At 35.4% G+C, this 16,093-nt stretch overlaps 1 protein-coding gene across 1 annotated transcript in view; it reads left to right on the top strand.

Annotated features, from left to right (window-relative positions):
• Nucleotides 1–16,093, top strand: part of NCAM2 (neural cell adhesion molecule 2) — a 271,224-nt gene that overhangs the window by 133,712 nt on the left and 121,419 nt on the right. The window contains exons 3-4 of the mRNA XM_054061402.1: nt 12,765–12,839; nt 13,680–13,886. Of these exons, the coding sequence (XP_053917377.1) occupies nt 12,765–12,839; nt 13,680–13,886 (282 nt within the window). The remainder of the gene's footprint in view (nt 1–12,764; nt 12,840–13,679; nt 13,887–16,093) is intronic.

The raw sequence follows: 16,093 nt of genomic DNA, 5'->3' as shown, positions 1-16,093 counted from the left end.
TAATTTATAATTCTAGACCTATCTAATTCTTAAACTGCAGGGTACCTTTAGCTACATTAGCATTTTAGCATTTATAAGTCTCTCTCCTAGAGAGCCATTCCCCCAATATTTTAACTCAAGTTACAGAATGATCGCAAAGCAAGCAGACTGGGTTCTTTTTTTGTTGAAACTGTACAGAAACATGTTCCCGAAATACACCTAAGGCACTCTGCCACTGAAGGCCTTTCATTTCACAGGACTAACTAAGAGCTAGTCTAGAATAAAAAATTCTTAAACTCATACAGCATGGGCTTCAAGAGGTCAGTCCCTGTGCTGTTGGCTAAGGCAGACACAGACAAGGGACTTGCCACTGCCAACATTCTCCAGTTCATAGATAAAGACTGCACATTTTCATTTGTAGATATTTATTAAAAAGGCTAAGCACTCTTCTCAAGGAGAGCCAGGGAAAACTTTGCATTTGATTGTACATATGGTACATTTCTGGCAATATCTCATAAATACTGCCTTTTTTATCCAAAACCAAACAGAAAATATAATTGTGGAGAAACTTGAAATTGTCTTGATTCTACATCTTCATGAAGACATATCAGGTCCATAGTTTGTGTAATTTCTAATGCAGCTTCTGAATCCTTTCATGAAAGGTAATGGAAACATTAAAAACTATTTTCATTTTATTAATTATAAATATATCCTTCATAACCTCTTTCTACAGGAATGTGCCTTATGCAGTATATGTGAGGCCAAATCAGTCATTTATTAAAACACATAGGCATTTTGTTATCAGTGTGCAATTTAATACCTAAAGAGATACTAGTATTCCTCCCAAAGACAGTTCATGCCGTGAGAATCAAAATCCAGGACTGTGACTTAATCCTGTAACTAGTATCAGAATAATACTTCCAGAACATATTGTAAATGCTCTTTAACGTATCTTAGTTCCTTTTTGTCCTAGTGTTGACTTAGCTGCATGGATCAAAGGCTAAGAGCGATCAGTAGAAATCTCACCGAATATACAGGAGGATGTCTGCCAAATTTTACTAAGTAGGAACAAATAAACACACTTTCTGTTGAGTAGATTCAGTGATATCTGTTGAACGTTCACTTAAAAGCAGCAAAACTTGTTGCAACTAATAACAGTTACGTCTCATGACATCTATTTCCAGATGACTGTTCTCTTTTCCTGATTGACGTATAGCTAATTGCTGATTTTGAAGGCAGTGGTAGAATCATAGAATTGTAGAATGAGTTGGGTTGGAAAGGACCTATAAAGGTCATCTAGTCCAGCCCCCCAGCAAAAAGCAGGGACATCTTCAACTAAATGAGGGTACTCAGAACTCTGTCACACCTGATGTTGAATGTTTTCAGGAGTTGGGCATCTACCACCTCTCTGGGCAACCTGTGTTTCACCACCTCATTGTAAAATGAGGCGTTTCGCCACCCCATTGTAAAAAAATTCTTCCTTATATGTAGTCTGAATCTACCTTCTTTTAGTTTAAAACCATTACATCTTGTCCTATCACAACAGGCCCTGCCAAAATGTTTGTGCTCATCTTTCTTATAGGCCCACTTTAAGTACTGAAGGGTTGCAAAATAGTCTCCTTGGAGCTTTCTCTTCTCCACACTAAACAACCCTAACTCTCAGCTGTTCTTCATAGGATAAGTGTTCCATCCCTCTGATCATTTTCATCTCCCTCCTCTGAACTGCACCAACATGTCCATGTGTTTCCTATGTTGAGGGTTCCAGAGCTGGACACAGTACTCCAGATGGATTCTTGCCAGAGTGGAGTAGAGGGCGAGAATTACCTCCCTTGACCTGCTGGCCATGCTTCTTTTGACGCAACCCAGGATACAGTTGGCTCTCTGGGCTGCATGTACGTATTGCTGGCTCACGATGAACTTCTCATCCACCAGCATCCCTCAAGTCCTTCTCTGCAGGGCTACTCTCAATCCATGGCCTGCCTAGCCTGTATTTGTGCTTGGGATGGCCCCAACCCGGGTATAGGACCTTGCACTTGACCCTGTTGAACCTCATGAGGTTCACAAAGGCCCACTTCTCCAGCTTGCCCCAGTCACTCTGGATGGCATCCTGAACTTCAGGCTTGTTGAATGCACCACTTGGCTTGGTGTCATCTGCAAACTTGCTGAGGATGTGCTTGATCCTGCTGTGTCATTGATGAAGGTATTAAACAGTGCAGATCCCATTATGGACTGTTGAGGGACACCACTTATCACTGATCTCCGTCAGGACGTTGAGCTACTGACCATTACCCTCTGGATGCAAATTTTCAACCAAATCCTGGTCCACCCATCAACTCTATATCTCTGATTTAAAGAGAAGGATGTTATGGTGGACTATATTTGCTTTTCCCAGTCACCAGGGACTTAAATATATTGCCATGACATTTCAAATATCATGGAGAGTGGCTTGGTAACTACATCATCCAATTCCTTCAAGACTCTGGAATGCAATTTGTCAGGTTCATAGACTTATATTTAGGCTCCTCAGATGGTCCTAAACCTAATCTTCTCTTACAGTGGGAGGGATTTCGCTTTCCAAGTACCCATCTTGTGATACATCCATTTGAGAGTGTTGGAAAGGAGGTTGCCAGAGAAGACTGAGGCAAAAAAGTTATTGAATACCTTAGCTTTCTCCTCATCTGTTGTTAGCATTTTGCCAGCCATGTTCACTGGGGGTATGGGAAGATACTCTGCATTTGACCTTCCTTTTTGGTCTGACGTATACTTATACCCGAAGACTTAAAAGAAGTTAAATTGATGAAGCCCTTTATGAGATATCTACATTGCTTCCCAAAGTCAAGTAAGAGATATCTTCTGATAGGTCTGATGAATCTTTAAACCTCCCTATAACCTCCCTTATATTTTAAACATATTGAAACTCTGAATAAATATACAAATGTGAGTTGGAGTATAAAAACATAAATGTATTTCATATGCAAATATAGGCATTTATCTTGAGTATCATTTTTAAGTATATAGAATGTTATTTTCTGGAAGATTGTGAGAAATAATGAATAAAAGCTTCTGTAGTGAGATTAAAGTAATTTTGAATTAGCTCAAAAATTTTAATTTTTAGACTTTGAAAGACAGAAATGGATGCTTAACAGTAGGAGATGTATTTTCACACATAAGGATTCATTGTCAGATTATACAATTAAATCTGATGTTTTCTTTCTAATTCCATGCATCTTGAAAGACCATAGCATGTATGGAAGAAAAACTTCATAAATTTATGTGTAAAAGCCTTTCTTTGCTGTAATGGAGTACTTTGTTTCAGAAATGTTTTTGACATTTATCCAAAGATCAAAAGCTTTTCATGTGGTTTGCACTTGAACTGCCTAGTTTTATGACATCAGGGAAACAGTATAATTAGAAATCCAATCTTCATGCCTGCATTTTAAATGTTTGTTGTGTGGTTCTCAAGGAGGATTCTCATTGATTTTAAAATATTTATTTGCATCAGTGGAAGATGTGGCCTTTTTTCACACAGGTATTAAATGAATAACTTAAATTTTTCTTCTCATTCTTTGGTAGGACTGTGCCGCCTTGAGTAAATCCAAAAGTGTACTCTGATACATAGGCTTCCATCAATTGTAGTTTTGATACAATGATATTGACAATGCACGTTATAAGAAATACCTGATACTTTGTTATTTTTGGTAGTCTTTCTTGTATGAAAAGTACCTCTATTTATGGTTACAGGAAGAGGAGAAAGACTAACTTCAACCCTAAATAAAACCCTGAAGTTTTTTCATCAGATATAAAATGCAAACAAAGGTTTCAGCTTAGCATAAGCACTTTTTTTATAGTAAGGTGTGATAGACTCTTCATATTCTGTCAGTTTTACTTCTCTCTTATTTGATTAGATTGTTAAAACAGTTGGTTTCTTGAGAGATTTTCTCTGAGCTATCAACTGTTCAGATTATCAACTGGACTATCTGTGCCTATTTCTTACTTTGACAGGAAAAATTATTTGGGTTTATCTTCATGTCTCCTAACTTTTATGATATTTTTCTTAGAAAGACAAGATTATAGAAATGTTCTTCGGGAGACATCCTGGAGGTCATCTCTCACAAACTCGTCTTTACAGCATGACTGTAAAGCACAGTCTCAAGCACTCAATCATATCGTGGATTTGTCTAATCAAGTCTCCAAGATACAGACACTACAACTTCTCTGAACAGCTTTTTCCTTTGTTACACTCCTTCTTTTTTTTTTTCCCCATGAGGTGTACAGTTTGTGGTCTTGCTACAATATCATATCTCTTTTGCTTGTGAGTTTAAATTTAAATATTTAAATCATTATCCCATTTCTTAAAGCTCTCATTGTCATGCTACCTGTAAATCTCAATAAAACTCATAGTGTTTATATGTTTATTTCTAAACTATAGTTTGCTTGAGTTGGGAAGAGCAGTAATGAGTGACTTCTGTTGGAGATAAGTCTTGGAAATAATGTTTTAACTAGCAGACTTTGTTTCAATAATGACCTACTTTGTGTCCTGTCTCTGCTCAGATATTAATAACATCTGTTTTACAGTTTCTGCTGCAAGTATTATAGAAAAGAGTATTTAACAGAGATTTTCTGACTGCTTCAGTATCTGTGCCTTTGTTGCACAAAACTGGATTGTGTTTGTATCCTTACATAATGCATCTCACCCCTATAGCATCTGGTATGCTTCAGAAGACAGTCTGAACTTTGTGCAACTTCTAGCTCTTCTCATCAGGGAAAATGGCACTTCAACAGATGTAGGAAAAGAATTCATGATGACACAAAGATTTCTTTGTCTACCTAAAAATAGACCACTCTACATTCTGTAAGACAGAAGTTCAACAAGGAATCCATAGTGATTAAAATAAAACCTTAGAACTTTATATCAGGACTGTGTTTCCTACTGACAAATCCAAATTAATGCTAATGTGATGAAATGGAAAATTCAGTTTTACTGAACCACTTAATTGATTGTGAAACTCTATGTCAAGCTATTAAAAATGTAACTAGCATCTCTCGGTACTGTCATACCCTGGAGAAGTGATCTTTTATGATTTTGAAGTAGCCTGCCCAGTACAATATTGAAATATAGCCAGTCTCCATAGAGTTTAAATTTTTATTTGCAGTTTGTCCTTCAGATATTTCTACAAAACAAATTGCAGGCAAGCATTCAAGGATATTGAATGGGGAAGAAAATGCTATCATTAGGCCAGTTACTATATTTTTATTCATAAGGAAAAAAGAAAAAAAATATGATATTATAATGCTTACAGTATATTCCACTACTATCTGAATAGAAATCTTTACATAATTTATTAAAATGCTAAAACATACTGAGAAAAAATCTAAAAGTACCTTTACAAGATAAAATGTCGAGTGAGTTACATTTAAATAGGCTATTTGGATTAAATTTTCACTGTAGGTTCACACATGTAGAGAGAAAAAAAAATATTCTTTAGCATTATTTTTATTCCCAGAGTAATAAAAACTTATAAGGTGTTTTTAAACACTGTATGTCTCATAGACTTTATAAGCTAAACAAGAATATCATCTACTTTTCTATGGATATGCAGATCTAAGATTTCTTCTCTTAGACAGTTCCATAGATAGAAAATAGATGTGACAATATGTGGTAAAATTCTATTTTGTTCTAACATTTTGTTGTGGGTTTGCTGTTTAATGACAATAATTTTAGTAATGATATTATTAGCTTTAATGGTCATCGTTTGTTTAACATCTGATTACAGGCTTTTCCTTCTTCAAAGGTCTGAAGTGTTGGAGTCTTCTTCATTGTCTATCGGAAAAAAAAAATAGTGCCTTATGTGACTTAAGATATCTCTGACCATTATTTCCATTTGGTGATTCTGTCTTTCAAGTGCAAACAGCTTGAAAGACTTCATTTTGTCTCTAATTTGTAGTGCTGTTTTAATGGAATTTTTCAGCGCAGAGATGTGTAGATCCTGATTATTTTATTATTCACAACTCAAATCAATATTTCTCTTACTGAACGATGATGCTGGATTGTATAGTGTTTTTCATTACTGACTTTGCTGAACCAATAGTTGAAATAAGTTCGCAGGTTGAGATTTTAAAAAGAAAGAACATAAAAGAGCATTTTCCCTAAAATAAATTGCCTTTGAATTGTTTGATATTTAAGAAATACAAGAAAGCTGGGGAGAAACTGTTTACAAAGGCTTGTAGTGATAGGACTAGGGGCAATGGCTATAAACTGGAGAGGGGCGGATTTAGACTGGACATAAGGAAGAATTTCTTCACTATAAGAGTGGTGAGGCACTGGAATGAGTTGCTCAGGGAAGTTGTGGGTGCCCAATCCCTGGAGGTGTTCAAAGCCAGGTTGGATGGGGTCTTGGGCAGCCTGATATAGTGGGACATGTCCGTGCTCATGGCAGGGGGGTTGGAACTAGATGATCTTTAAGGTCCCTTTCAACCCAAAGTATTCTATGTTTCCATGTTTCTAAGTTTGGTGTACGTTTAATAAGTTTTGTTTCTTCATTTCAGCTTAGGAGTCAGAATGGATGTAAAGTATAGTATTTAAAAACTAAACAAAGCACTCTTTTTAGTGTTTCAAAGTACATTTAAACTAGAAATTCTTAGAAATTTAAGATAGATTCCATTTCTGCAAGGACTGTTGTAGCGTAATTTTCATTCGAAGTCCATTCACTTTTATCTTGGAATCAATGGGTTTAAACAGAATGCATTTCAGACATATGCATAATGAAGGGAAAAAAGATAACTGACTGAATGGTTGTTCTGGGATTGAATTTTATACCAATTAAAATTTACTAAGTTCTTCATGGACAAGAATAATAGAGCTAAGTTTTCTGAGCATATTAAATATTAAATACTAGTGTAGTCATTGAAAGCAAAACCACATCACCCAAATAAATTTACTTACTATAAAAAATCATAGAATTATTGAGGTTAGAAAAGACCTTTAAGATCATCAAGTTCAACCGTCAACCAAGAACCACCATGCCACCTAAACCATGTCCCAAAGTGCCATGTCTGCACAGTTTTTGAACACACCCAAGGGATGGTGACTCCACCACTTCCCTGGGCAGCACAAGGTCAAAGCATACCAATAGCATAGGATATAATTAGTGCCAGAGAATATATGCTAGACAGAATTAGGACCTTCACAAAGAATACAGTCATTCTCTCAGTTATATCTTGCAGTGTATTTGTTTTTCTTAGAAGCCACTGCCAAAGCCATCTGTATTAGCTTCTGTAACTATCACTCTTCCCCTTTAGCTACATGTTAATTGCAAGTTATGCCCTGTTTTGTCTTTGTAGCAGTGTCCCTTCCTTTCTTTTTACTGCTTTCACATTATACCTCTCACTTTCAGTGGATTTGCAGCACAACAAATTTAGAAAGATCTCACTGTAGTAGAGTACTGTCTCATTGCTCAAAAGTAAATTCTAAAGCTCATTCTGATCTATTGATGTAGCATAAAACTTTTCAAGTATATTGTACATTGTGGAAACTGGGAAAGAATATGGTATGTTTGGGTTTCAGTATCTGCTTGATGTTGTATTTTTCAATACAAACAAGAGGAATCTTATAATGTTTCTGCAGTGTTTTTTTAAGAAATGGAAGTTGCTGGATGAAGTTCCTAGTTGAAGCAGAGCTTTACCCAATTTTTTTCAGATTTTATTCAAATATTGTCTCCTTTTCCTTTTTAGTATCTTATATATATTATATTTTTTAAAAAGAGATATTATTTTCTATAGTATACACATTTTATCTGTTTTACTATATCTTTAAGTGACAATAGAAGTATATATGCAAGTGACTTACTATTACACTTTTTCTAAGCTTTCACTGATGACACCTCACATCTGTTGCATTAGATAATCATCTGAGTAAACAAAGCTGTGACAGATTTGTGATGCAAGTTGTGAAATGTGAAGGATATTAGTGCAAATGGGACTGAAATAAATTAATCTACTAAATATTATGTCTTAGGAATAGATTCATCAGTCTCCACATTTAACAGAACAAACGGACCTCTTTACTATTCTTACTTACCTTTCTAAGTGATCCTAAGTGATTTTTAAACCTATTAAGGAATGATTCAACAGAAACACCTTGGTATAGTACAGTTAATAATTCTTAGTGTAGTACAGCTATTTTTTTTTATTAAAAAGGAAGAGATTGGTTATATCACCTGTAACAGTGTTTTTTTCTCTTTCTGTTATACTATGAAATTACACGTGTACTGAAGGCTAAGTGAAACCTTGATTGACTTAACTTTCTTCCAGAACACCTATACCACAGTAGTACTACAATGTTGGTATTTTGTCAGATCTGTCAAGAAGCTACTATTCATTTCAGGGCTTGGTTTGACATAGCTAGACACAGCCCCTACTGATTTGAATTTATTTTTAACATCTTCACTTACCAGGTAAAATAAGCATTCACCTCTCTATTCAAAAACCTTCAGATCACTCTGGTACAAACAAGTCGCTTTATATTAATCCATTAGCTGTTAGTGTACAGCAATAACTTGAATTGAGTATCCATTGTATGCCATCTTCATCAGAGCATATAATAACCTAATGCATCTATGTAGCTCTTCTTGAAATAAATTTAGAAGTATTGTAAAACTTTCTGGATATGTTGTCTCTTTCCAATATTTTATTTTCAGTAAGTGATGTGTGAGCTTTCTCCTAGTTTAGTATTGGACTATTTGCCTGACAACCTAATAAGCACAGATTGTTAGATTAATCTCTTGGGCAATATTTTTCATTCTCGTTTGCATAAAGCAATATTTTTCTATTTGCATGAGGAACATGAGGAACAGCTAGGAAAACAACAAGGCTGGAAAAATTGGACAGATGGTCTTGTATTTTTCTATTTCATAAATATTAAAGTACCGTATGTAAAAAATATGATTTCCTTTTGGTTTCAGAGATGTAGCTAGCACATCTCCACAGAGCTTATTGCTGTGCTTATGCTAAGAATTTTAAATGAAGTTTGGCCCTTTGCCAAAACTGTTACAGTTTCAAGTATCTATTTCATTGATGAAGGCAAAATATACTCTACTTTGCTTTTCATCTCTCATCACACAGTTCCTTACGTTCTACCTGACATTTATTACTTAATCTATTACATTTACATATCTCAACATCAGTTATTACACTTATTGGAACTGAGCAATGAAATTGTCCTTGAAGCAATGCTGCTGAAATATTAACATATATATTTCTGAAGAAACTCTACAGGACTACAAACTCTATAAAAAATATAGTACCAGACAAATGGTGGCATAGGACCTAAAAAGGAAGTCTGTGATTTGAAATAAATGTCTGAGTTCTAGTGTCTCGAAATTCCCCAACCTCTGAATTTATTAGTACCTTGGTTACTATCCAGCAGTTATATGTCCCGAGGTTAAAGTGAAGTTTTATTTACCTAACAGGTAAATGAAGAAGTGAGACTCTGGGTAGCCTTTTGGACAATCTATTGTTTCTTGATGCTTATTGCAACAGAAATAAATCTTTGTCTGAAACTCATTTTCTTTCCTTCTTAAGTCCTTTGCTTCTGGTGTTATAGACGTAGAGACTATAGATGAGAATGAGTACATGACTTTCTTTGTCTGGCAATGCTATGCATGTGTTCTAAAGGAGACTTCAATATGTTTCCTGCTATTGCAATTGGAATAGTACTAGTACTTGCTCTGATACTTGATTCAACATTTTTACAGTCCACTTCCTGACCTCTAGGCAGTTATGCCCGCTTCCTAAGAGTCTTTATGGACTGATAAGTTTTGATGGTAGCAAACAGAGTACACACAGATATTTAATTTGTCTGAAGTAGTATCTGTTCTTGAGGTTGTTTTGGTTTGTTTTTTTTTTTTTCTTAGCTATTTTCTTATGAGGGGCAGAGCATAAAATATTAATAGTATTTTTTTAATTATTTTATTTTTTTTAGAAAAGTAAATTCAGTTGAGATTATTTCTTCAGGTAAAGTATCTGCAATTAGGACATTGCGTGAAAAATGTTATTTGCTGTAGAGATATTTGATTATTTTTTTTTTAGAAAGTGCCCAATTCTGTTAAATTTAGTTTGACAGACTGATACTAAGATAATCTTCAGTTTTCTTTGCCTTTTTTTTTGGTCTGGCTTTTTGATATGGCTATTGAACAGAAAATTAAAATCTAGTGTAATCTCTTATCCAGGCTGATTATATGAAAGTACATCAGTTAACAGTGAATCTATTTCATTGCACTTTTCTCTTAACTGCTATGTTAATATTTATAGACTACTACGTAGAATTTTTTTTCAATTCTCATCTTTTCTTTAACTTTTCTATCAACAGAACTGAACAATTGTGGGTTTCATCAGGTTTTAATGTTCTGAAATATTAACGGATAAAATCTGTCACACTGAAAAGTTGGAGTGTAATATTCTCTACCTCTTTGTACCAACTGTAAAAAAGGAATCTAGTGAACTTGGAGCATTCAGTATACACTGTAGTTTGTGTTGCAGTTTTCAAAAAGGTGAAATATTTCTACATACATGGAATAGACTATAATTATTATATTTCAGGATTGAAAACTCCAGATTCCTGAAACAGTATTTTTTTTTTAAACTTCAGATCCATCCCTTTTCTCTACTAAGTGTAATACTGAATGAAAATTTGGATTTTTTTCTTCTCTAGAAAATGAGTATCTCTTTCAGACCTTTTCTGTCTTGGTTAGACCTTAAAATTAGTGTTACTCTCTTTATTCTTGTTACTTTTTATGAATAGTTATTGTCTGTTTTGTAAGATAATGGAAGTTAAAGAGCTACAGCTACTTAGTGTGATGATAATGCTGGAATTGTGATTATCATAGAATGTATTATTATTTTGCATAAATAAGCCCTTCACCAATAACATGGGTTGTGTCAGGTAGATCATTCATAGGGTCATGGGACCATAAAAGAGTTTAAGATAGAAGGGACTTAAGAAGGTCTGTAGCTCAACCTCCTGCTCAAAGCAGGGATGGTTACAAGGAACAGACCATATTGTTCAAGGCTTTTTACAGTGAGATCTTGAAACCTAAAAGAATAGAGATTGTGTAATCTTTCTGGACAATCTGCCCCTTTTTCTGTTTATCCTTATGCTCAACCTGAACCTCCCTTATTTTTAAATGTCTTCTGTGTATCTGCCATACACCAGTGTGAAGAATCTTCGCAGCTCTGTCTTCTTGACGAATTCCCCATAGGGAATGCAGGTGGCTGTTAGGTTCCCCTGCGGCAGTCTCTTCTGCACATTGAACAGGCCTAGCTCCTGCCAGCCTCTCCTTACCAGCTGTATGACTCCCAAAATGTTATTCCTTCCCAGATGCAGAACTTGACATTTATTCTTATTTGATATTATGGTGCTCTTATTGATACATTCTTCCAGTCTCTGGAGGTTAATGACCTCTTTCATGTCATTAATAAAGGTGTTAAATAGGACAGATCCCAGGACAGAACTGTACAATACTCTGCTTGTTCCTCATTGAGTATGACCCATTAGCCACTGCCTTCTAAGCCTATCCATCCAACTAAGTTTATACCATCCTAGCTGTCCATTCATCCAGACTATAACACCCTGACTTGATGTGGTGGGTTGGCTTCAGCTGTCAGCCAAGCACTCACACAGCCACTTGCTCACTCCCCCCATCCCAGCGAGACAGGAATGAAAATGGGAAGACTGAGTGTCAGGATACTCATGGCTCAAGGTAAAAACAGGAAAATCACTGTTGTGGGCGAAACAGGCTCTAGTTGGGTAGTTTATTTATCAACCATTAACATAAAAAATTAAGTGTTTGAGTATGGGGAAACAAGAAGACAAATACTTAAACATTCAGGGAAAACCCCTTCCTTCGTCTTTACCAGGCTCCAGATACAGCTCCTTCCACATTCCTAGTCTCCGCTTCCCTTGTCATCACCATCAATGTAGGTTGCACTCGGTCCCTTCGGTGAGGTGATGGGTGATGCAGTGAGGACATAGGGCTTTCATTCTGCCAATCCTTTCTCACACTTTTCTTCCACTGCTTCTTCTGCCTAACTCATGTCCTCTGTTCCATTGTGAGTTATCCACAGCCCTTTTTAGGGTGTACTTTCTGTGGCACGGGCTTATGTATGGGCCACAGTTCATCCCTTCAGGAGTGTTAGCAGTTGTGCCACAGAGCACCTCCTATTGCTCTGGTCTTCTTTTTCCTTTTGGTTTAATGTTATAAGAGTTGCTACAGACTTCTCTGATTGTCCTAGCTATGTTCTGAAGTGGGTCTGTTATAGAGCTAGCTAGAACTGGATGTGTTTCTCACAGAGTGACCCTTGACTTCTGTCCCACAGATGTCGCCCTGGCAACCATCCCCCACTACCACAACCTTGTTATTTATACCCAATACAGGTGAATATGAGGGAGGCAGTGTTAAAAGCCTTCATAAAGCAAATCATTTTATCCTAGAAGACACTGGGGTTGGTTAGGCATAGTTTACCCTTGGTCAGTCTATGCTGAGTGTTCCTAGTCACTTTATTCTCATGGAGTTCTTGGGTTTATGTGAGGCTGCTATCCTTTTTGTAGCATCTTTATTTCAATTGCTCTCTCCACTTTCATAAATACTCCAGCTCAAAAGACACAATGCCTATCTGAAACTTCTCAGATTTGTTGGACAGATTCAATAGTATAGAATGAGACAATACAACACCTGAAAATATAAAATTTAAGCTGATAAATGCCCAAATGTGTACTTTATGTTTTTCAGCTCTACTTCAAGTTTCAATTTCACTGAGCAAAGTTGAGCTCAGTGTGGGTGAATCCAAATTCTTCACATGCACAGGTAGGTATTAATTTTAATTGTATGTATGCTTTTTTGTTAGATTTTCAAACTTTCATAATTTAAAACTGAATTACTTGATTTATGATATTATTAACTTAAATTAGCATATTTTGCATATTCACATTTACTCATGAGAATTATGATAAATAGTAGATCTTTACCGGCTTCACACTGCCAGTCTAGAAACTATTAATTTTAGATTCTGACTCACTCAGTTTGAATTGTCTGTATCAGTACAGGTAATTTATATGTTAGGATGCTTCCTTAATTAAAATATTTTCACTAAAATAAGGAATTATATAAGCTACTAGGCTGAGCTTTAGTATCTTCTCCAGCTGAGACATCCAAAGAGTCTTTTCTGGGAGTCAATCAGGAGGAGAAGGGTTTTTATTTGCAGCTGCCTGATGTGCATCGTTGATGTTGCTTATTTCCCATCTTCCATTGACAATGACACATAGCCTGATTACACTGAAAATCCAACTGACTTATGGCTCCACGTGTTGATCCGGCAACTGCAGAACAACCTGTTTCTTTCTTCTGAGACTTCATACCTTTCTGTGTTTATTTTTTTCTCTCTTGATTCTTGAACTACTGCTAGGGTTAGGGTCTTGAAACTTGAACTACTAGTTATCCTGTCTGAACAATCATACATGTGCCTGCAGTTTTACCTTGCTTATCTTTCTACAGGCTTTATCATAACTCTCAGCATCTAGGAATTCTCTGACACTGCATAGGCATTGTGCATTGTTTAAGCATGTGTTGTCTAATTTCTGCCTCATCTGCTGATGTTGGATTGTTTTTGTTTGTTTCTTTGGGTTTTTTTTTGGTTTTTTTTTTTAGCCATTGGTGAGCCTGACAACATAGATTGGTACAATCCACAAGGAGAGAAGATTGTTTCTAGTCAAAGAGTGGTTGTTCAGAAAGAAAGTAATCGATCACGTCTAACCATTTATAATGCGGATATAGAAGATGCTGGTATATATCGGTGTCAAGCAACAGATGCTAAAGGACAAACTCAAGAAGCTACTGTTGTTTTGGAAATTTATCGTAAGTAAAATATTATCAATTAACAGATGAATGACTATGTTTTAAAAGTCACTGGAACTGGGAAAGTAAAGCCTATCAAAATATCTTCCCAGGCTTTGAACCTTATCTTCCAAATAATTGCAACTCTTGCAGTTCTGTTAACAGATATTATGATGAAGGCTTATATGAAATGAATGTAATATTGTAGATCAGTTTTTGTTTGCATCTTAGAATACTATTTTATAAAGGTACACTGTGTGCCCCTCATGGAAAAGAAAAATAAGGAAAAAAAATTATTTCAACCTAATTCTTATTGCAAATATATCTATGACTTATTATAAATGTATACATAATATATACATATGTATACAAATATATACATATAAATATAAGGGCAGGAAGTGCAATATACATCATCTTTTAAAAAGTGGAGTTAATACTGAATTAGTTATTTTTTTATGTTATTATTTTTGTATTCTTGGCCTTACAATGGAATTTTGCCATAAAATATTGAAGCTTGGTGTGATAAACAACCAACTACAAAGAGCTAGTCGAGTAGTATATTTGAAATGCAAATATATTCTGTTGTGGTAAGAGATTATGTGAGGGTTTTGGTTTTTTCTATTTAGTTAAAGAAATTTACATTGTGCTATGTTCTTTAGATCAATGAAAAATGCCTGAAAGCAATACAGTAAATGAGTACACTCTGAAGACATGAGGCAAGTGTTAAAGGATTTTCACCAGATAGTGGGTAACTCTAGGCTTGCTTTCTTTGCAACTTAGAGTTGGGCCATCACCTCACTGAGTAGCAAAGGCCCACACAAAACCATCTGATGTTTATATGGCATTATACAATGGGTATTTTCTTTGAAAAGTTCTTGGTATTTTTACATGTACTCCTAGTTCTTTATTCTTCATTAGCTGGAAAGTCCACAAAAGTCCACCTTGATAATTCATCTCCACTGTCTTGCTTCAGTTCTCCCTCAGAAGCGATGCTTCAACACGTCATGTTCCTCCTCCTGTCATAAAAAATCTAATACCTATCTTCTAAGTCTGACATTTCTTACACAATCTATTGATTCAATTAGACTGGGGCTGTACATAGGACAATAGAACACTATTCTTGTAGATGCCATAAAGATTAATTCCAACACCTGTTCTTATTATATTCTGAATACAATACTCTATTTGTCGCAATCAACTATGAATAATATCGAAGTCCTACATGGATATATCTATCATATTTTTTTCATTTCCCTTAACAGCAAGGTCTTTGTTGGTGAAAGAGTGGTACATATGCCAGCAGCCTTTCAGCTGAGTTATTCTCTTTGGAAAGCAAGTTTTTCTTTTATTTAATATTCATTAAAAAAATATTTGTGGATGGCTCAGCTCTAAGAAATTGCAGTGAGAAAGATGCAACAGGAGAATCATAAACCATAGCTTCTGAAAGGTATAGATAACTCAGAAAACCAAATATATGGTATTAAAAAAAAAAAAACCAAAACCCAAAAACTATTGATAAAACAACAATTAAAATGGTTACACGAGATCTCATGATTGCTTGGAAGCTGGCAGTGCATGTTTTGTGGAATTCATTCGTGTCATTAAAACACCATATCACTCTATTAACAAACTGCTGAGTAAGGTTAAAATCTTTTGTCTTGTTCACATGTGGTATTTTCTATAATTCTGAAGTCAGATAAACCCAAGGACCTACACAAAAAATGTGAATGCTTGTGGGAATGGACACAGATTATTTGTATTTGTTATGTATTGTGAAGAAAAACAAGATACTCTGTATTCCTAGGGTCTGGTTCATTACTCACTGGTGTCTGTGTGAGGTTTTCTTTTGGATCACACGTGGTCAAATACTTCAAATATTTCATACAAATACTTTGTAAAATTATACAAGAGATGTATAAAACAAAAAGGTACTTCCTTTGCTGTGGGAACTGAATGGGTTATTTGAGCCTACATTTGTATCAATGCAAAAGGGTGGAAGTGGAGCTGCATGTCTGACTCATGTTCTTTAAAGTGTCCTCCACAAGTTAATTGGCAGTCTATAATCCTAGAGAACGTAGGTCAGTTTATTTCCTCCGTGCACAGGAAAAATTTCCAGAATTTTTTGGCAGGCATTTAGTTTCAGCATTAAATATTATATGAGATCATGGACTAATGCCATCTCAGACTTCTAACACTAAATGCTAGTGATACTAAACTTATTCAAC

This window comes from Cuculus canorus, chromosome 1 (genome assembly GCF_017976375.1).
Source record: "Cuculus canorus isolate bCucCan1 chromosome 1, bCucCan1.pri, whole genome shotgun sequence".
Taxonomy (NCBI): domain Eukaryota; kingdom Metazoa; phylum Chordata; class Aves; order Cuculiformes; family Cuculidae; genus Cuculus; species Cuculus canorus.
This window is presented reverse-complemented; position numbering and strand designations above follow the sequence as displayed.